Source organism: Rhincodon typus, chromosome 3 (assembly GCF_021869965.1).
Source record: "Rhincodon typus isolate 14 chromosome 3, sRhiTyp1.1, whole genome shotgun sequence".
Lineage (NCBI taxonomy): Eukaryota > Metazoa > Chordata > Chondrichthyes > Orectolobiformes > Rhincodontidae > Rhincodon > Rhincodon typus.
The window spans coordinates 114,603,114-114,625,753 of record NC_063334.1 but is presented as its reverse complement, the minus strand read 5'-3'; the positions used below and the strand labels follow the sequence as shown (position 1 = coordinate 114,625,753).

Genomic DNA, 22,640 nt, shown 5'->3' with positions numbered 1-22,640 from the left:
GGAACCGAGACCTAGGTCTTGGAGTTTAGAGAGGAGTTTGGAATTATGGTGCTGAACGTGGAACTGTAGTCAATAAAGAGGACTCTGACGTAGGTGTTCTTGTTATCCAGATGTTCCAGGGGTGAGTGTAGGGTGAGGGAGATGGCATCTGTTGTGGATCTGTTGTGCCAGTAGGCGAATTGTAAAGGATCAAAGCAGTCTGGGAGGCTGGAGTTGATGTGAGCCATGACTAACCTCTCAAAGGACTTCAAATTGAAGGAGATCAGAGCCAACGGGCAGTAGTCATTGAGGCACGCTGCTTGATTTTTGCTTGGCACTGGGATAACAGTGGTCTTCTTGAAGCAGGTGGGAACCTCACATGGTAGTAAGGAGAGGTTAAAGATGTCTGCAAATAGTCCCACCAGCTGTTCCATGCAGGATCTGAGTGCACAGCCAGGGTCTCCATCTGGGTCAGTCACTTTGCATGGGTTCACTCTTGAGAAGGCCGATCTGACATGTGCAGTGGTTACTGTGGGTACAAGTACATCGGAGACTGTTGGTACAGGTTACATTGTTTCACTGATCTTCTGTTCAAAGCGATCGTCGATAGCATTGAGCTCATCAGGTAGGGATGTATTGTTGCCCGTGATTCTGTTCAATCTTGCTCTGTAGCCTGTTATGTCATGTAAATCTTGCCACAAACAATGGATGTGGGTGTGGTTGGTGTGTGTCTCAAGCTTAGTTTGGTATTGTCTCAATAGGTCAGGGTCATCTGTCTTGAACACCTCAGATCTGGACTTCAGTAGGGAGTGAATTTCTTGGTTCACCAATGATTTCCAGTTGGGGAAAGTTCAGATTAGCTTCTTCGGCACGCAGTCTTCTGCACTTTTGCTGATGAAGTCTGTAACAGTAGTGGCATAAAAATTTCGGTTGGCCACTGAGTTCTTGAATATGAACCAGTCCACTGGCCTTAAGCAGTTCCGTTGAAACCATTTCGTTGCCTCACACTGACACTGTGCTACTTTCTGTACTGGTCCTCATGCTTCAATTTCTGCTTGTAAGCCGGGAGGAGCAGCACAGTGATCTGATTTTCCAAAACGCAGGCAAGGGATGGAGTGGTAGGTGTCTTTGATTTTTTGTATAGCGATGGTCAAGGATGATTAACCCTTGAACAGATTGTTTTGCTCTGCTGTTTCAGGGGGAAGTTAAGATTCGACTACATTGCTCCTGGTCTGGAGTCAACTATAGACCAGACTGGTTAAGAACAGCAGATTTTCTTCACTAAAGGACACTAGTGGACCATATAAATTCTTATGACAATTGATATTAGCTTCGTGGTCACAGCTTTTGAGGCCAGCTTTCAATTCTAAACTTTACTAATTGAATTTGAATTCCACTAGCTGCTGTGGTGGAAATTGAACCCACATCCACAGAGCGTTACCCGAGATGTCAGTATATAAGTCTAGTGTCATTCTGATTGTGTCAGATTGATGTCAGGATTGGTCCTAGTATGAGCACAGGTAGAGAGAGCTCAAGCAACACAGTAAAACCTATGCATTCACAGAATGCTTCAACAGCTGTGGAGCATTTGTGATGTGCAATTGCCAGGAAGATGATCATTGTCAGAAGAGAAAATGGATCCATTGGCCCTTGACATTCAATGGTGTTGCCATCACGAATCCTGGGAGTTACCATTGAACTGGAGATAGCCATATAAATATCTTAGCTGCAAAAGCAAGTCAGAGCTAGGAATTCCGCTGTGAATAACACACCTCCTGATTCCCCAAAGCCAGTCCACCATCTATAAGGCACAAGTAAGGAGTGCGATGGAATACCCCACTTGCCTGGATGAGTGTAGCTCCAACAACACTCAAGAAGCTCTACACCATCCAGGATGAAGCAACCCATTTGATTATCACCACATTCACAAACATTCAGTCATAGTGGATACCACCCACAAGACGCACTGCAGCAACTCACTAAGGATTCTTAGACAATGCCTTCCAAATCCTAACTGCTATCATCTCAAAGGACAGGGGCAGTAGATTCATGGGAACATCATCACTTGCAACTTCCCCTCCAAGCCATTCACTATCCTGACTTGGAAGTACATTTGTTATTCCTTCATGGTCACTCTGTCAAAATTCCTACCCCCTTGTAGACTGCAATGGTTCAAGATGGCAGCTCACCACCACGTGCTCAAGGATAATTAGGGATGGACAATGAGGCTTTATAATCAAGGCTGAATCCCGTGATTGAATCTAATATTTAGGACAATATTCATCTGCACCTCCCCAAGAAAATATAGCAACATTCCCCTGTGTGTCAACTGGCAATATGGTTCAAAATAATTCAAGTGCTTGAGCTATTTAGAAACATTTCTAAGGAACTTGATCAGGTGCAAACTAAATGCTTCCTTCCTGAACTGATTGCAAAATATAGAATTTCAGTAGTTGATGAGAGAAAGCTGAGATTTTCATTCTTCTGCTTGTTTTAACTCTTTCCCCTACACATTGGTAGTTAAACATTGTTTGGCAGGTGCTGGTGTCAGAAATAAATCTCAGAGTAACAAGAGTCTGGTATTCATGCACATTCATCTCAAACCCTGCCTCTCGCCTGAGTGTCTAACATCAAGCCACAGGCTACTGCTCCATACATCAACCAGACAAAGAAAGTGGTTTTGAAAGAGGCTGGAGCTGCCTGTCATGTGTTATTATTTTAACAGATACAAAAAGAATCTCTTTTCATGCATGAGGTCAGGGAGAAGGATGGTTTCGAAATCCAAGAATGAAATCTCTCTCCCAGCCTCTTTGCCAAGGGCTCGTTGATGAGTTCCAGGCTACCAAACGTCCTAATTAATAACCTGCAGTTTTTGAAATTTAATATGTAGTTATTCCGTCTGAAAGACCTGCTGGTAAGTTCTTTCACAGCAGAATAACATAATGTAATAAAATCCACTGAATTGTCTATGAAATATTAATCCACACTCTGAAGATTTGCATATGTGCTGCTTTTTGAACAGTGAAAATGCTGACAGCTAAATGGAATAAAATAATTTTGTTGAAAACATGCCTGGACCAAGGCAGTTGGTAAGACTTTCTACTGTTTGAGCGAAACATATTTCTTAAATTAATTCTTCTTTGTATTTCACATGACTGGGGCTATACAATGCATGTTGAGCATGCCAGTGATCCTATATTAAGATATAAACTAGAATTTTGCAGGGACTTTGGAGATGGGATGGTAGGTTGGAGAACTGGCAAAGTGGCATGGCACGCTGTTGAGCCAAATACCCCTGCTGCCAAGCTGCCAGGAGGGAAAATGTGGGAAGATCAGCTCTTTGTCTGGAGCCCAGAAAAACTCTGCTTCCTGGCCCCAGCTACATCAAACCCATTGACATCTCTCCGAGAGTGCCTGCCATTGAGACACCTTTTCCCTGCAGATGCAGCTTCAGCAATGGCCAACCAACACATCAGTGAAAAAGATAAGGCTGGGGCATTCGCACTAAACTTCAGCCAGAAGTGCTCCTTGGAAGATTCATCCCGGTCTCTTCCAGTGATCCCCAATATTACAGATACGAGTCTTCAGCTAAATTGATTCAGTCCATATGACATCAAGAAATGATTGTAGGCAATGGATTATGAAAAGGCTATGGACTCTGACCACACTCCTGCAATAGTCCTGAAAAACCATAACTTAATACACCTCTAGCTACACTTTACAGTAAACTACAACCAGAACACTGATAATTTGGAAATTTACCCATGTATGTCTTCTACGCAAAAGCAGGATAAATCCACACAAGCGAATTACTGTCCCCTTCAGTCTACCCTCAATCATCAGTAGTCATCCAGATGTTATCAGCAGTGCTGTCAAACAGCATTTGGTCAGCAAAAATCTGCTCATGGATGCTCAGTTTGACCACCCAGCTCCTGGCCTTACAGTAAACTTGGCTCAATCATGAACAGAACAGCTGAACTCCAGAGGTGACGTGGAAGTGACTATCCTTGACATCAAGGCTGCATTTGACTGAGTGTGGAATAAAGGAGGCCTAGCAAAACTGGAATCAATGGGAATCAGTAGGAGGCCCACTGGTTGGTCACACCTGACACATAGGAAGATGGTTGTGGTTGTTGGAGGTCCATCATCTCAGCTCCAGAACATCTCCGTAATGGGTTCCTCAGGGTAGTGTCCTTGGCCTAACCATCTTCAGTTGCTTCATCTTTAACTTTGCCTCCATCATTAGGAAGAAGTTGGGATTTTCACTAATGATTATACAATGTTCATGATGTCACGGATACTTAAGCAGTCCATGCTCGCATGCAGATAGACCTGGACAATATCCAGGCTTGGGATAAAAAGTCACAATTAACATTTGCACTACAAAAATTCCTGGCAATGACCATCTCCAACAAGAGTCAATCTAACTATTATCCCTTGATGTTCAATGGCATTACCATCATGAAATCCCTGACTATCACATCCTTGGTGTTACCACTGACCAGAAATTGAAATGGAAAAGCTACATAAATACAGTGCCTGCGACAGCAGGTCAGAGGCTAGGAATACTGCCAAGAGTAACTCACCTCCTGTCATCCCAAAACCTAATCATAATCAAGAATATGCTGGAATACTCCCCAGTTGCACGGATGGGTGTAGTTCGAACAACACTCCAGGACCTTGACATTATCCAGGACAAAGCCTGCTTGATTGGCAAGTCATTCACAAATTTTCAGTCACTTTATCACCAACTCTCAGGAGAATCAGTATGCGCTGTCTACAATATGTACTGCAGAAATTTGCCAAGGTTTCTTCTGCAATACCTGCTAAACTGATGACCGTTTCCGCCTAGTAGGACAACGGCAGCAGACACATAGGAATAGCAAAACCTGCAAGTTCCTTTCTATGCCATTCATTATTCTGAGTTGGAAATATTCCTTCAGCGTCACTGGGTCAGAATCTCTGGACTCCTTCCCTTGCAGTATTATGGGTCTACATAAACTAAATGCACTGCAGCTGTTCAAGAAGGCAGCACACTGCCACCTTCGCCCTGTATAAAGATGCTGTATCCCACTGGGAAAATTAGAGTGTCATTGACTTCTCTCCCAATCTGACTCAAAGATTATGGGAGCAATTGAGCCCTAACAGTGAAACGAGATTTTGGGTAATCTCTGGCCTCTTCTTACATGACACCAGTAAATGCTTGAATAAACTATCACGTGCCTGAACCCTACTCTCCCCTGAAACTTATTGCCTTCGAATGAATTGCTCCTACATTTCCCAACCCCATTCCCCTGCCTTCTTCCCATCATCTTTGATCTCCTTACTATCTATCACTTTCTTAAATACACTCAATGACTTGGCCTCCACAGCCCTCTGTGGCAATGATTTCCACAGATTCACCACCCACTGGCTGAAGAAATTCCTCCTCATCTCAGTTCCAAAGGGTCATCCTCTTCACTCTGAAACTCTGCCTTTAAGTCCAATTCTGTCCTAGTAGTGAAAACATCCTCTCTATTTCCACTCTAACTAAACCTCTCAGCATTCTGTAAGCTTCAATCAGGTCCCCCCTCATCCTTCCAAACTCCATAGAGTATTGATCCAGAGTCCACAACCACTCCTTATATGCCCTTCCTACCTGGGATTATTCTTGTAAACTTCCTCTGGAGCCTCTCCAATGCCAGCACATCCTTCCTTAAATATGGGTCCCAAAACTATGTACAATATTCCAAATGTGGTCTAACATGAGCCTTATACAGCCTCAGTAGTACATGTCAGCTCTTGTTTTCTAACCCTTTTGAAATTAATTCTAACATTGCATTTGCCCATTGATTTGCACTTGCCCATTACTCATTTGCTGGAGCTCCAGGATGCCACATTCGGTTGAATGCAGCCTTGGTGTCAAGGGCTGTTATTCTCATGTCATCTCCAGAATTTAGCTCTATTGTCCATGTTTGAACCAAGGCCGTAATGCGGTCTGGAGCTGAGTGGACCTGGTGGAACCCAAACTATGCATCACTGAGCAGGTTATTGCTGAGCAGATGCTGATTGATAGCGCTGTTGATGACACCTTCCATCACTTTACTGATGATCAAGAGTAGACCGATGGGGAGTAATTGGCCGGTTTAGATTTGACCTGGTTTTTGTGAAAGGGCATACACAGGCAATTTTCCACATTGTCGGGTAAATGCCAGTGTTGTAACTGTACTGGAGAAGCATTTTCAATGCAGCCAGGTAAAGTTGATCTTGTCTGAAAGTTTCATAATTCTTCAAATACTTCATGCAGAAATCATTTTATTTTTGATTAGCGATTAAGGTTCATCAGCCGACCCTTTACCACACTCATCCTTCTGAACCCCTTCGTATAATCCTCGATAAAAGCTAGCAGATAGGAGGCATTGTCAATGAAAGATCTGTGTGTAAAATGAGAGTGGCTGGAATTGATGTTCTACTGGCTTTGCCACAGTTCACAACCCAAGTCACAGTGCTCCCTCAGAAAGCACAACCATACCCAGAAAATCTATTGGCCTGACCCCCCCCCACCATGCTCGGACTCAAACTAAACCACACAACCTATCCAACCTAACCTAAATATTTTCCCCATCAATCGCTTCAGAGATGTTACAACACAGCTCTGCAGCAGATAGGACTAGAACATGGGCCTACCACTGCATCACAAGAGGCTATGCAACTGCAGGATAGACTGTCCAGGCCATCACAACAGGCTGGGGCAACTGACACATCAGGGGATGCACCTAGCTATCCAAAATATAAACCAGATTTTGTATTGTCCCAAACTGAGTGTTCATAACTGCTATCCTATTCTTCTAATCAACCTGTTTAATGATGTTATTATACACCTCTGGAGTAGTTGCGAATTGAACTCATGCCTCTCTGTTCAGAGGTAGGGGCACTACCACAACATCGCAAGAGGGAATTTTTGTTCAATATATTAATTGGATGCTAGTTATGATACACAGGGGGAAGACAGTTAAGTTAAACAATTCGAGCACTTATAAAGAAGGATTGTCTCTTTAAGAGACTATCACCTGATTAACTTGATATAATTTGCCTTAATTGTTTTTATTGGTTTATCCAAATAGTATAAAGAGAGATCAGTCCCTTTAAGAAGCTATCGCATCATAATTTTGCTTTATTTAGTTTCACTGGTTTATTTAAAATGGTATAGAGAGGGACTACTAAAATACTGGACTAAAGACGGTTAAGCTGCTCTCTCTCTTGAGATGACTGGTGGTGATTTAAACTGAGGGTCACCATACCTCAGGCAAGGGGAGAGATTGAGAAGGAGAGTCCTTCACAGAACCTCAGCTGGTGCAGGGAATGAACCTACACTGTTAGCATCACAAACTGGCCATCTGGTCAACTAAGCTAACCTGCCCAAAATACTATGAAAGTGGGTAGAAAGTGGACATAATAATGTTGTATTCTGTAAAGAAATGCATAGCCAAGTAAAGTATTTGTGTCCCATTTTGTAGTTTAGGGACTAGCTTGGGACCACAAGAATAATGCCAACCCCTTGACAATATCATTCATGTAAAAATCAACCCATAATTTTTCGATGAATACATTAGCTTTAAAATTCAAATTTTACAGTCAAATTTTATATGGTGTTTTGCTCTTAATTATTGTATGATTAATTTTTGATGATATGCAAATCAATTTTTTAAAAAAATAGGATCTTCTCAAAACTAATGAAGTTTGTGCTTGACGACTGATTGTGGCCAATTGTAGAAATAATTGGTGTGAATGTATTGCCGTGTGGTTTTTTGGGACAGGGACTGTAACATCATTTGAAAGGTAATTGGGGAATTGCATGAAGTGGAAAGATACAAAAGTGTGCAAGGGAAATGAAATTAGAAGCAACAGGGTAGAACCTCTGTTGATCTTTATATTAACCCCTGTCACTTTATCTATATTAATACTCTATATCTACAGTAATTAATGCAGCAAATTGTTGATCTTAGATAAATAAATGTCCAGACTGAAGAAAGGTATTGGAAGGTTGGTCTGGAATTGGGTAGCTGTGGCCAGGTGAAGATGAAATGGAGACGGGTGAGAGTTGTGGATGGATATGAATAGAAAATTGGTTTCCTTTATTCATTCATGGGATGTGGGCATCACTGGCTAAGAAGCATTTGTTGCCCATTCTAATTGTCCAGAGGGCAGTTGAGAGTCAACCACATTGCTGTGGGTCTGGTGTCACACATTGGCCAGACTAGGTGAGAATGGAAGTTTCCTTCCCTAAAGGACATTAGTGAACCAGATAGGTTTTTCCTGACAATCAGCAATGGTTTCAGGGACATCACTAGATTCTTAATTCCAGATATTTTTCATTGGATTCAAATTCCACCATCTGCCATAGCAGGATTCAAACCCAGAACATTATCTTGATCTCTGGATTAACAGTCCAGCAATAATACCAGTAGGCCATTGCCTCACCTGGTTTGAATTCTCTTGACAGACATATGCTCATTTTCAAAACAGTTCCAGTTTTTAGATGTTGCTTCCAGACCCCAAAACCATCCATATCCCCAAAATATGGGAAGGTTGATACAAGTGTGGTAATAGTGGCAAAATAATGGTTATCTCCTCTATTACTTATGCCTTAGCACTGCTAAACATGCAGAATACCAGAGGGACAGAAGAGACGCTGGGAAAGCACGATGAATCAGACATTTTCAATGCTTAAGTCAACAGATTGAATCAATACATGGATCAACCAATGAAGACATCCAGCTCAGTAAATCACAGGCAGCATCTTGGAGTAAATAATATTTGTCCATGCAAGGTGGTTGTCTGACACTTTTGTGGTGCGGTAGTATGTATTCTGCCTCATCCTCCAAGTGTAGGCTTTTAAGTTTAGGTGGGAGTGCTGTCAAAGTCCTTTAAAAATGCAATTGAGACCAATTCTGGAACCTCATCAGGAACAGTGGAACTCTTATTCTATCACATTGAGGTTGTAACTGCAATTGTCCAAGTTATAGAAGCAGAAATGAGTCTGCAATCCTCATTGCTAAATATTGCTGCAGAGAGCACTTGGAGAGACAATGTGATATTTGTCTTTTTAACTTTGCTTCTTGTTTTTCTGACCTATGGTTATACTGTGTATGGCTGTAATGTAACTTTCTTTCTTCAATTCTCCATTCTGTAACTAAGGATTTTACCTCAGTAGCCTGTACCTAAGAAGGCGCCATGTGTTGGTGACATTGTTGCACTGTAACTAATCTTGTAACTGAAGAAGTTGTAGTCAGGTACCTTTGTGCCCAAGATGGTGCTGTAAGTGGTGACATAAACTTTTAATGACGACATTTATTTGAGTACGTGTGACAATAAAGCTTATTCAATTCGTTATTATAAACAGTATTTAATTACGGGAAGTCAGTGAGAACAGAATCAGGAATAACTGGGATGCCCACTGTGACGGAATGTCATGCCAATATTCAAGGTCAAGCCATACACTTGAGTGAAAGGCCAAATAGTGACATCGTGCCTGTACCCAAAAGCTTTACCAAGCCATTTTATAATTTCTTCACAAAAGGAAGCCAGAAATGTGGTAAGATAGCAAAAAATAAAGGCACGTTACAATGTGCTCCACCAAAATCTTGAGTGTTCGTTTACCCTGTATGATCATTTACATACCACACACGACATTGGAAGAATGCTAAATAAGCCAATGGGACATTCAGGCTGAAGAATGAAATAAATTAAGGGGCTCAGTGTATTTGTCATTAAGAGAGAGAACATATTTCATCAAACACAATCAAAGGTCCTGATAATGGAATAGGTTACTCACAGCTCTCCAACTGCATTATGCAGGTTTGAACATCCATTGGGAAATTCTTCAGATCCATTGGGCATGACAGAATTAAAGTCAATCTGAAAGATTAGATCAGTAATGTTGGACAATATTATTTTATGTGTACAATGAGTTCACAAAATGAAATGATTTCAATAAACAGTTTGAAACATTAAAGTGAAATGTGAACTTTACAAGCCTGATAAACAATGGGTGTAAATATTAATGTAGCATTGCTGAATGTATTTATATGGCATTTCACTCTGCTCACACAAAGAAATTTCTCAGTCATAGTTGGCAAGCTTTAGTAATTCACTGATGAACAGAGTGCTTTTTGTGCACATACAAGTAATGCAATAAATTATAACATAATTCATTTCCTCATGAGTAATTCAGGTAAAAGCAACTTAGCTCTGAAATGTGCAATGGTTACTCATAATGTTTGTCACTGGTTTCAATAGGTCCTGGTTGAGTTGGTTTGTATTGCTAACATATTGCACATTGCATAAGCAAAATTCTTCTAACGCTAAAATGTTGTAAAGACTGAGATTTTAGTTAACCGAAGATATGAGAAGAACGTTATCACAACAGAACACTTTATGAATATATAATAAGATTTCATCAGAAAAGTTATGTTCCAAAGCCAAACAGTTCATTCAGTTGAACCAGTTGTGTTGCACATCCTGGAGACCAATGCAGCACTAATGGAAAACATTTTTCACTCAAGGTGTGGCAGGGAGCTGGAACTCACCATCTGAAAGAATGGCTGAGGCAGAAACCCCCACCGCATTAATTAAGTAATCCAAAGTTTGGGATAAGGCTGGTGAGCTCTTTGTCAATCAGCAAGGATGCAATGGACCAGGTAACCTCTGTCAATGCGGTAAATATTTTTTATGATTTTAATAGATTGAAAATCTGCCACATTAGAATAAAATACTGATGATGTTCAAACTACAGTGTTATAAAGCAGAGGTTGACTCCCCCTCTGAGAACTAAATCCGAAACACCCAAAGAGGAGTATATTGCCCTTTAATTTGTAAAAAGAGTGCGGAAAGTAGTGTAACCTGCCTTTCAGCAACATCATAGAATCCCTACAGTGTGGAAACAGGCCCTTTGGCCCAACAAGTCCACACTGACCCTCAGAGCATCCCACCCAGACCCATTCCTCTCTAACCCACCTAATCTAAACATCCCCAAACACTATGGGCAATTTAGCATGGCCAATCCACCTAGTCTGCATGTGTTTGGACTGTGGGAGGAAACCCACACAGACACAGGGAGAATGTGCAAACTCCACACAGAGAGTCACCTGAGGCTGGAATCAAACCCTGATCCCTGGCGCTGTGAGGCAGCAGTGCTAACCACTGAGCCACTGTGTCACCCCATTCAGTGGTTAAACTAAATAAACCCCTGACACTCACTTTACAATCAATGAGAAACAATTAGTTATCTAACTCTAACAGTGAACAAATTAACTAAACTATTAACAAACCGAATAAAACCCATCTAACCACCAACTAATCCTCAATAAAACAAGATTCTAATAGCATGCTGCTCCAATAAATACAAGCACCACTTATATAAAATAAAGTTAAAGAAGTAGAATTTAGTCTTTCAAAATTACAGCCCGATTATGTGTCTTCCGGAATGCTCTATGTCTTCTCAATTGAATGTTCTGTCAGGAATGCCTCCTTCATTGATTCTCTGTCAGGAATATTAACCAGTTGTGCTGTTGGTACCTTTGATATTTAGATGGTGCTTTCTCTAAGACTTATAGGAGTCTGTGAGAGGCAGTGATTCTATCTTCAGAGCTGAGAGCTGTTAATACTGGCAGATGGCAGTTAATTCTCCTGTCTTTGTCCAACTGCCTTCTTCTTTTATACCCCTGACGACATATCAATTTCTTACAATCAGATTGGCCCTCGGTTATCAAAGTCATCAGATTCAAATTTGATTGATTTTTGGTATCTGCGTGCCTGGTTCAAATTGTTTGGCTAAATTCAAAAACCTGTTATCTTGGTAAAAATACTGCTTGGCCTTTTGATACAAGTGCTTCAATTTGGGTGCTCTCTGTAATTGTAAATTTTCAAGCTGCTCACAGACATCTCCAAGCATAGAAAAAGCACAATCCTTTAAAGGGACCATGCTATGCTTCCCGCTTAGCATTTTACAAACACCAAATTCTGATGTCCGGCCTCCCAATCCACAAATACTCTATCCATGGCCTGGACTGAAATAATCACTGGAGAGTTTTCACTACTTGCACCTGTTTGTGGTTCCTGAAGAGGTTTTTAATATTAATTTTTATAGGCACAACGGTGGTAATGATGTATTAAAATGATTAAATTTACTAACAGACTGACTAAGACATATTAAATAAAATTACCAGATAATTAACCCAAATAACTCAAATACCAAATAACTCTTTCTAACTACCTGATATTTGAAATTTGGCTGCTGGCTGATAAATTAATGCTAATTATCTTGTGATAAACACATTTGCAGCGGTACTAATAAACCCACACCAGGTTACAGCTCTTATGTACATCAAGAATACTTCTTAATGCAATAAAGCAAAAACAATTAAATTCTGAAACACTGCAGTGTTTATGGGAAATTTTATGGTTGTGAAAAGGCAAACACGTTTGCGTAGAAACTTGAACTACAAAAGCCATTTGGAGACCCAGCACAAACTTGAAAACGGTTTAGAAACTTGGAAAAAATACCTTTCGGTGTTTTGAGCCTTCTCCACCATTCAATATGATCATGGCTGATCATCCAATTCAAGGCTTTGTTCCCACTTTCTCCCCATACTCTTTGTATCCTTTAGCTCTCATAACTGTATTGAACTTCTTGAAAACATTCAGTGTTTTTACCTTGTCATGGCAGGGGATTCCACAGACTCTGTGTGAAGGAGTTTCTCCTCATCATAACACCAGGTGGATTACCTTGTTTCATTAGACTGTGGTCCCTGGTTTTGTACCACAGGCTTACACTTGGATTGCTGTGCCATGAACAAAAAAACACATTCTCAGACTATTTTGTGTACGCCTTCAGAAGCAAGGAGAGAAGGGGAAAGGTAGCAACATGTACCACTTGCGTCATTCTGTCCTGACAACTCCTGAAGTTTTCCAGGGGGTAATGCATGCTTAAAAATGGCTCAAAATCATTACAAATAACTATTTGGTCCATTTATAAGCAAACTGTGTTTTAAATACAATAGATTTGTCAGTTAGAGGTGGTTACAGAAGGTTTTCTGATTCAGTCAGTGGTCAGGTTTGGTAGAGTTTAAGTGCGAGTGGGTCAGGTAGGGGGATTGAGAACAGAGAACTGAAGGAGGCTCAGGCTTTGTAATTGCCCTACAGGGTCCAGGCTCTGAAAGAAACAAAAGCAGAAATTGCTGGAGAAACTCAGCAGGTCTGACAGTATCTGTGGTGAGAGAAACAGAATTAATGTTCAAGTCCAGTGACCGTTCTTCAGTACTGATAGCCAACAGGAAAAGGTAGTATTTATGCTGAGGATGGTGGGGGCTGCAGGGGAAAAGAATGAGCAGATAGGTGGGGACAGAGCCCACAGAGAAAGTGAGGAAAGAAAAGTAGGCAGCCAAAGGGATTGTTGATCATAAGGCCAGGGAAGACAAAAATTTAAATATGGATAATGAGGACTGATTAATTGAAAGTGGGTTGGCTGTACTGAAAGCAACCCATTTCACGACAGGACCTGAAGTGTGGGGGTAGGTTATAGACGTGAAAGGAGATATTCATGCTTTTAAATTGTCAAACTCCATGTTGAGCCCTGAAGGCTGTAACAGCAAGTGGAAGATTGGGTGTTGTTTCTCCAGTTTGCACTAAGCATCCTGAGGACACAGAGCAATCCTGAGCCGGAAATGTTGGCATGGGAACACGGTGGTGTGTGGATGCGGTAGGTAACTAGAAGCTTAAGGTCATTTTTACAGACTGAATGTAAGTGTTCTGCAAAGTGGTCACCGAGTCCACACTGTGTCTCCCCAATATAGAAGAGAGCACATTGTCAGCAGCAAATAGACCAGGTTAGATTGAATGAATTGCAAGTTCTGCCTATTTGATGAAAGTGAAGGTAGCAAACTACATGAGCAACCTCAGCATGGCACTATGGCACAGGGAGCCCTTCAAGTGAGTGTTGTTAAGAAGAATCCAGAATTTAGAATTAGGTTTTATTGTTACATGTACTCAAGTACAGTGATACAGGAGTGCAGTGAAAAGTGTACAATGTCGTCATACATGGCACAAGATACAAGGTACCTAGGTTCAAAATCTTAGGTAAAAAGTAGAAAAATAAAAGAAATAAATTAATAGTTCAACATTACAGTTTTTCTCAATATAAAGTAGTAAATAAGAAATAAAGTTAAAAGTTCCAAATTACAGTCCCTCTTTAACCAAGGGCCTGCAGTTGCTCCACGCTGGGCTTTCCCCACGAGGGGTCAATCTCTCTCCTGCGTTGGGTTTGATCTCTCAATCCCCTTGCATCTGCATACCATCTCACTGTCAACCGCTATCCGGGCTCACCAGTCATCTTGCCACAGGCTGGACCACCTGCTCTGGTGCCGTTGTGGGTCCCCAGCCACTTCCACGAAGCCGCTTACCACCAGAATTCTGCCCGGGCACACCAACTGCCTCGTGGTGAACTGGCAAAGTGCCCCACTCTGGGCCCTAAGCTACTGCCATTGCAGTTGTAGTGGTAAGGAGGGGGACAGTATAGTCAGAGGAATAAATATAGTTCTCTGCAGCTGGTAGCAAGAGTTCAGAAAGCAGTGTTGCATACCTCGTGCCAGGGTTTGGGACATCTGCAGGAGAATTTGCAGAGGGAGAGGGAGGAACCAATAGGCATTGTCCATGTAGGTAACAATATCAGTCGAAAGGGGAAAGAAGTTCTGCTGAAAGAGTATGAGCAGTGAAGAGTTAAAGAGTTCAATTGAAAGCAGAACTATAAGGGAAATAAACTCTGTATTTTCACTTCAACCAAAAGCAAATTGACGTAGGGTAAGTAAAAGAGATGAATTCATGGCTCATGTGGTCATGGTTAATGAGACAGTTGTGGCATTGATTTTAAATTTCCAAAATTCCCTAGATTCAGGGAAGGATCAAATAAATTGAAAAATAGCAAATTTAATTTCTTTACTTAACAAAAGCGTGGACAGAAAGCAGGAAACTACTCGTCAGTTATTTTATTATCTGTCATAAAGAAAATATTGGAAGCTACTGGTAAAGACATTATAGCAGGACACTTAGATAAACTCAGGGTAATCAGATTAAGTCAACATGGTTTTCTGAAAGGGAAATTATGATCAACTGTTTTATTGGAGCTCTTTGAGGAAGTAACGTGTGCTGTGAACAAAGGGGAATTGGTGGATGTTTAGTTTTACAGAAGGCATTTGACAAAGCGCAACATCAAAGTTATCATAGAAGATAAAAGCTTATGGTGTAATAGGGAACAAATTGGCATGGATAGAAGATTAGCTGGCTAACAGGAAGCAGAAAGCAAGCAGAAATGCATCTTTTTCTAGTTGGCAAATGTCATGAGTGGTGTGCCACTGAGATCAATGTTGGGTCCTCAATTTTGTACAATTTATATCAATGACTAAGATGCTGGTGACATAAAGATAGGTAAGAAACTAAGTTGTGAAGAGGATACAAAGGGCTTACAAAGGGATATAAATAGCTAAATGAGTGGGCTAAGATTTGACAAATGGAGTATAATGTGGGAAAATGTGAAATTGTCAAATTGGCAGGAAGAATGGCCAATCCTCTACCTTAATGCCATAATGCTACTTTCTCTCCTTACTCCTTTATGCTTTAATATCGAGAGTAATATACAGCTAAATAATATGTAAAAGGTTCTCCATATTGAAATGGAAATGAACCATATGAGGCTAATCAATTATCCTTCATTCATTGTAGCTATGGCTCTTAATCTCAGTTCTGTCATGTTTGAAGCACAAGGTGGAGAGGGAGTCCTGCTCATGACCAATGTTTTGCTTGGTGCAATCTGTTTTTGATTTTGTCTTGATGAAGAAAAGGATCTGCCCTAAATTCTGTGAGATTTAGCAAAATTTGTGTTCCAGTTTTGATAATTGCTCACATAATCCAAGTGTAAATCATGGCTTTTCTTCACTCCTCCCTTGAAAACAAATGGCACCCATAGGGTTATATGATGATGGAGCTCGTGAGCTCCAAGTAAAAAGACGAACTCCAATACACCTCAGTCACATGTCAATAAGCTTCCAAGGTTGTCAGATGATTGTCAGACAGATGGACTATCAACAGGATGTGCAGACTGGAGATTAATATGAATCAGATTGAATCACTCATGGATTTCAAAACCATCACCAAGGACCAAAGCACAATTTGAACCTTTCAAGGTTCCCAGCTATGGTCTAAGTATATCCTCCTGTTGCTTTGCACCTCTCATTGCAAATTGCTTCCCACTATGAAGTGTCTGCAGCTGGTGAGTGCCTTTCGATGCTATGTGCATCCTGTTGCTGAATGTTTCCCTCTGACGAATGGTAATGGTGATTAGCATTGTAAATGGCCAATTGCCATTCCTGCAAGTTTTCTGTTTGTAGTTGCTGGTATTTCAAAATTGTCAGCCTTCAACTTTCACCTTTCACTGTCCAATTGATTTTGTTGTTATCATGTACTATAACAGCATTTATATAGTGCCTCCATTACCATGGAATCATTGGGAATGCTTCATGGAGGGCGGAGCTGTCAGTCCTATCAGTTTGACCAGTTGGCGTAAGCTCTCCCGGCCACAGAAGACAGGGCGAACCAATCAACAACAAGCAGCTCCAACTGGGTATGCCGGGTGAAAGCGTAGGTCATATGAGTAAAGGCAGAAGTATTCAGATTCTTGTTAGGCAGAGGGACTAATATCGGGAATGTTGGGAATGTGGAATTCGAAACGTAACAGATGTTCCATGAGCTAATTGAATGCCAGAGCTGCCTCGAGGGGCTGAATGGTCTACTTTTGTTCTTATTTCCTAAGCGTTTGAAATCCCTTACCTCATGTCATATTTTGATTGAAGTGACAAAAATCACAAGTTTCCAAGAGTAGCCTTTTGGCAAAATTCCACAATATAGAGCAGCAGAAACAAGCCAAGAAGGCAATAAGTTATTTTTAAAAAGTGGAAGTCTGAAGATTGGCAGTTAGGTGAACTTATTGATTCCCTAGAGTATGATGCCCTGACCCATCTTTGAAAACCTACAGCCTGCAGTAATAACCATCTGTCACTCTCTTCCCTAATTTTTCTGGACCGTTTTTAAGTTCAATCATTATCCTTTACGTGAGTAACTGCAATGATGTATGAGCAGGCAAATTCAATATTTTTAATTAAGTGCAATTGGTGAGAATGAGACTGGAGAAGCAGGATAGACAAGTTTGTGAGCACAGATTCCACTGTTTATGGGCTCAGTTTGTTTCCAGCAAAAATAAATCAAGTTGTAATTCGGTTATTGGGAACCTTAGCAACACATTACACAAGAACAATGCAATCAACCCTGCTGTGTGACGTGGTGCCATGTCTATCAGAATAGTGGAAACAGCGGTTAATTTCAGTCAGCCTGGAATTTCATTCTGCCAACTGGAGATACTGTGGTTATGAAGCTTTGATTTGGGCTGAAGGTAAACAATTGCTCACAGGAAAAGCATTTGGCAGACAGAAACAAACAGATATCGAAGTTATGGTACCAATGCTATTCATTACCGCCACTCAGTGTCTCTGGCTGCCTACCTTATTGAATAAAGGACAAGCCCATTTTTAAAAATTCTCAATAGCTTGTTCTCTGTTGTCACCTCGTGGAAGTTGGCTCCTTTCTCATTTGCAAAGAACAAATCTGGTTTCCAGATTGAATCCAACATCGATGGGTCCAAGTCTAAAGAATCATCTGGGTACTCACTGTATGCCAGCCTGGGGTCATTCCACTGCTGGCGCAAAAAGATGTTTAAACGGTAATCCTGCAGAGAAGAAGAAACAAAAAAGATTAATATGTTGGCTTTCATTCAAAATAAATGGCCTCTTTGGAGCTGAAGCATGACATGAGTTCAAAGTTCGAATCATAGAGTCATAGAGGTTGACAGCACAGATAAAGACCCTTCGATCCATTGAGTCTATACTGGTCAGAAAACAACCACTTGATTATTCTAATCCTATATTCTAGCACTTGGCCCATAGCCTTGTATGCCTTGAAACTGCAAGTGCACATCTAAATGCTTCTTAAATGTTATGAGGGATTCTAATTTTACCATCCTTACAGACAGTGAGCTCCAGATTCCAAACACCATCTGGGTGAAAACAATATTCCTTACATCCCCTCTAAACTTTTTACCCCGTACCTTAAATCAATTCCCCACACCCCAGTCACTTGATTTTAAAACATGATGACATGAGTTGAAGTCCCACTTTTGAAAGTTGAGGCCATAACTTTGGTAACCCTGTAATACGGGTGTGCTCTGATGTCCTCAAAGATGCTACTCTGTCAAGGTTAGGACAATAAGATGCCCATTCAGCCACTTGCTTGACCACGCCAAGATAGCATAGCACTGTTCAAGGACAAAAACATGAATTGATCAGTCATTATTCTGTCACCAGCAGGGTCTTGCTGCACATACTAATTATGTGGAACAGCTCGCTAGGAAAGTGGAGTTGGTGCCAAGATCAAATCCTCTTGTCTCCACTTCCCCACTCCCCCCGACGGGGAGACATTCAACTTTGCCCACAATGAAATGTCTTCGCCTCCTTACGAACCCCACCATTACGCCTCAATGACACCCACCCTGTTTATCTGTACTGAGGAAATCATAGTAGTTGTCACTGCCACTAATCTCCCCTTCCCCATCCTGTAGCATACCAAGACTTTCAATGCTTTTCTGTCTAGCTGCATATACCTGGATCCTCGCAACTTCTTCTACCAGTGGCTCTGCTTGCTCTCCAGGTTGGACTCTCCCCCAACCTACCACCACTACCTCCTCTCCCCCCCCACCCTTGGTATTGCTAAGAACATAAGAAATAGGAATGGGGGTAGGCCATCTGGCCCATCGAACCTGCTCTACCATTCAATAAGATCATGGCTGATCTTTTCAAGGACTCTGCTCCACTTGCCTGTCCTCTCACTATAACCCTTAATTCCTTTACTGTTCAAACATCTATTGATCTTTAGCTTAAAAACATTCAATGAGGTAGCTTCAACTGCTTCACTGGGCAGGGAATTCCACAGATTCACAACCCTTTGGGTGAAGAAGTTCCTCCTCAACTCAGTCCTACATCGGCTCCCTCTTACTTTGTGGCTATGCCCCCTAGTTCTAGTTTCACCTGCCAGTGGAAACAACCTCCCTGCTTCTTTCTTATCTATTCCCATCATAATTTTATATGTTTCTATAAGATCACCCCCTCATTTTCCTAAATTCCAATAAATATTGTCCCAGCTTACTCAATCTCTCCTCATAAACAAATCTTCTCAACTTGGAAATCAACCTAGTGACCTCCTCTTCATCCCCTCCAGTGCCGGTACATCCTTTCTCAAGTAAGGAGAACAAAACTGTACACAGTACTCCATGTGTAGCCTCACCAGCACCCTATACAGCCGCAGCATAACCTCCCTGTTTTTAAACTCCATCCCTCTAGCAATGAAGGACAATATTCCATTTGCCCTTTTAATTATCTGTTGCACATGCAAACCAACGTTTTGTGATTCACACACAAGAACTCCCAGGTCCCTCTGCACAGCAGGATGCTGCAGTTTTTCACTATTTAAATAATAGTCCATCTTGCTGTTATTCCTATCAAAATGGATGATCCTCTTTCTGCTGCCAGTATGGGCTTCCTTTGGACCTTCCTGAATGGCCAAGAGATGGACTCCTAGAAGTATACTCACCTCAGACCTCTGGCAACCTTTGGGCAGCACCTGGACATGACTGAGCATGCCCCTGACTGCTGTATTTGTAGCTCCCTGGCAGGGGTACATCATTCCCCTGATGACTTGCAATGGCCCCACAAAACTGACCACTGCCCAGTCTCTGGACTGAAGTCAGACAGATACCCCTGACTGTGAGTATCCCAAGCAGATGACTGATGGTTGCCAGGCCTCTGGACTATGTGCGGACTGTGCCTATGTCCCACTGCAGAAAACTGTGCAACTGAAATCCCCTGACTGAACCTACCCCCACTTTGACTGGACTGAGGACTGGCTCCTACTCACTTTCTGGCATGGCATGGCATGGCAAGACATGATGCAGGTAGGCATTAAGTGAACGAGCGATAAGAGAGCAAATGAGCAGCCCAAAGGTGCAGCTGATTGTGACCTGAGTTCCTGTGCCTGCTCACAACATGTCTTTGCTGCAGCCTTTCGTTGCTAGTGGTGGTGCACCCTGCCAGGCAATTCTCTACAAGAGAGATGTCAAGATGGTTGCAAGGGTTTAGAAACAATGTTTGTGGACAAAGACCGCTGGTCCTTATCGATTATGCTGCTGGGAAACTGTTTTGTAATGTGCAAAATGGAAGCCCTTCAAAGCAAGTGGTGAGCTGAACTCGCCAGGTACACAGTCTGGTTTCCATGACAAGTGTTCTCGATGGTTAACCTGTTTGGTAGGTGAGAAATTTGGATATCAATGAGGTGAGTTGGTCTGTTAATGAGGTGATTAACAAGCAATAACTTCCTGTAACTGGCAAGAAACTGCACAGCTTGTCAAAGATGGAGTGAAAACTTCAGATATCAAGATAAGCCTCACCAGATTTCTCTGCCAAACATCAAGGCTCCATTAGCAACACCTTTCAAACACTGAACTTCTACCATCTAGGACAAAAGTAGCAGACGTATGGGAACGCTACCACCTATAATTTCAGCATCACTTAAAACTGTATTGCCATTTGAACCCATGCTATTGGCATCGCTCTGCATCACAAACCAGATGTCCAGCCAAATCTCTGCAAGCTATTAAAATTGAGTTGTTATGCCATCATTATATATTCTGCAAATAAATCTAACATCTTTCACATGGAAATCAGGTGTAACCAATATATTTGAGTTTTTTTTTGACAAAGTTATAAAGCACAAACTTATGGTGCAGTGGGAGTGACCCTACCTCTGGATCAGGACACTAGGCTCCAGAGGTATGTCCTAACATCTTTGAACAGCTTTATTAGAAAATATCTGAAGAAGGAACATGTGGTGTAGATAAGGGAGAACCACTTTGAGGATATTACATGGTAGATGGTCAGGGCATAACACTATTCCCTACATTCACAGACAGATTTAGCTATTTTTGAAAGTTTCCAGACGAAATGAGTTTGTTATAAGCTTTAGTATTGAAAACCATGTGTAATTTCACATGTTTAAGAAGATAATTTTGTGAAGTTGGGTACACTACTTGTGAATTGGAAGGCAGGGCATTAGAATTTATTTGTAAAATGATAGCGGGGAGGAACGTGTTGTCCCTTTAAAAGTTGATGCATTTTTCTAGGCTTGGAGATTTTAAAAATTGTCTGCAGGCAGCAAAAGATGCACAGAGAGTTCTTGAAATTGAGACATTTGATCAGAACGGCTATACTGTTAGCAGGCAAAATAGCATTTTTATCAAGACAACAGGCTTTTGAATTTAGCCAATTAATTTAAACCATGCCCTAGATACCAAAGACCAACTAAATTTAAATTTGATGGTTTTGACAATCTTGGACCAATATTACTGTAAGAAATTAATAGGTCATCAAGGGTATAAAAGAAGAGGACATTTGAAAATCGGTGTGAGAACAAACTGACATCTATTAAGAGAATAGCTCTCAACAGTCATCAGCTCTAAGGAAAGAGAAAATCTCTGGCTTGCATAGAAATCTCAAATATCTCAGAGTAAGCACCATCAAAATAAAGGCAATACGACAGTCTTAGCTAATATTCCTGACACAAAAATTCAATGGAGGAAGGCCCATTCACAAACCCATGCAAAAATGAACTGGAAATGACACAACCCAACTTAACAGACCAGATTATATAAATTCTAAGCAGAGTAGAATAACGTCTCTTCATCGGAGGATGCACTGATGATGTTACTTATCATGGTGACGAAACATGTGTACGATAACCAGCCAGCTCGGCGAGCAAGCCAACAATCTCATCCACAACCCAGGCTACAAATCTTCGCAAGAACCTTAAATGCATTCCTGACTGGAGGACAGTGGAGAAGGGAAAGAACATTCCAGAAGATTTTTCCTGGCTGTAATTTTGAGAGATTAAGATTTTTTAAAATTAATTTGGTTTTTATAAGTGGATCTTACATCTATTGGAACAGCATACCATTAGAATTTTGTTTTATTCAGGAATAGGTAGTAGTTAGAGGGGAATTGTTTGGTTTATTAGTAGTTATGTTAATTTGTTAACCATTAGAGTTAGATAAAAAAAAGTTACTTGTTGATTATAAAGTGAAGATCAGGGATTTCTTTCATTTAACTACTCCTTTAACAGATTACGAGGTGAGGTGAGCTTCTCTGGATGTTTCAGTTTTTATTATCAGAGAGGAGTCAACCTCTCCTCTGTAACAATAAATGACAGAATATATGTATTTGCAGGTAGTGTCGTCTGAATTTCTGGTATTGTCTGGAATTTTAATTTCCTCCTTTGCCTGCTGGGTGTGGATTGCCAGGTAGGGCAACGGTAATGTGGAATTGGGTACAAAGGGATCCATGCTATGTCCAGCATTTGATATCTGCTGCTGGTAATTTATCCATATTGACTTCCAAACACATGACCACTTCCATCTAGAAGGACAAGGGCAGCAGATACATGGGAACACCACCACCTGCAAGTTTCCCTCCAAGCCA

General features: G+C 41.2%; 1 protein-coding gene across 1 annotated transcript in view; it reads right to left on the bottom strand.

Annotated features, from left to right (window-relative positions):
• The window catches only part of glra3 (glycine receptor, alpha 3), a 154,734-nt gene that overhangs the window by 45,895 nt on the left and 86,199 nt on the right, over window positions 1-22,640 (bottom strand). The window contains exons 4-5 of the mRNA XM_048594971.1: window positions 17,565-17,788; window positions 9,794-9,876 (exon numbers count right to left, since the gene is read on the bottom strand). Coding sequence (XP_048450928.1) covers window positions 9,794-9,876; window positions 17,565-17,788 — 307 coding nt within the window. The remainder of the gene's footprint in view (window positions 1-9,793; window positions 9,877-17,564; window positions 17,789-22,640) is intronic.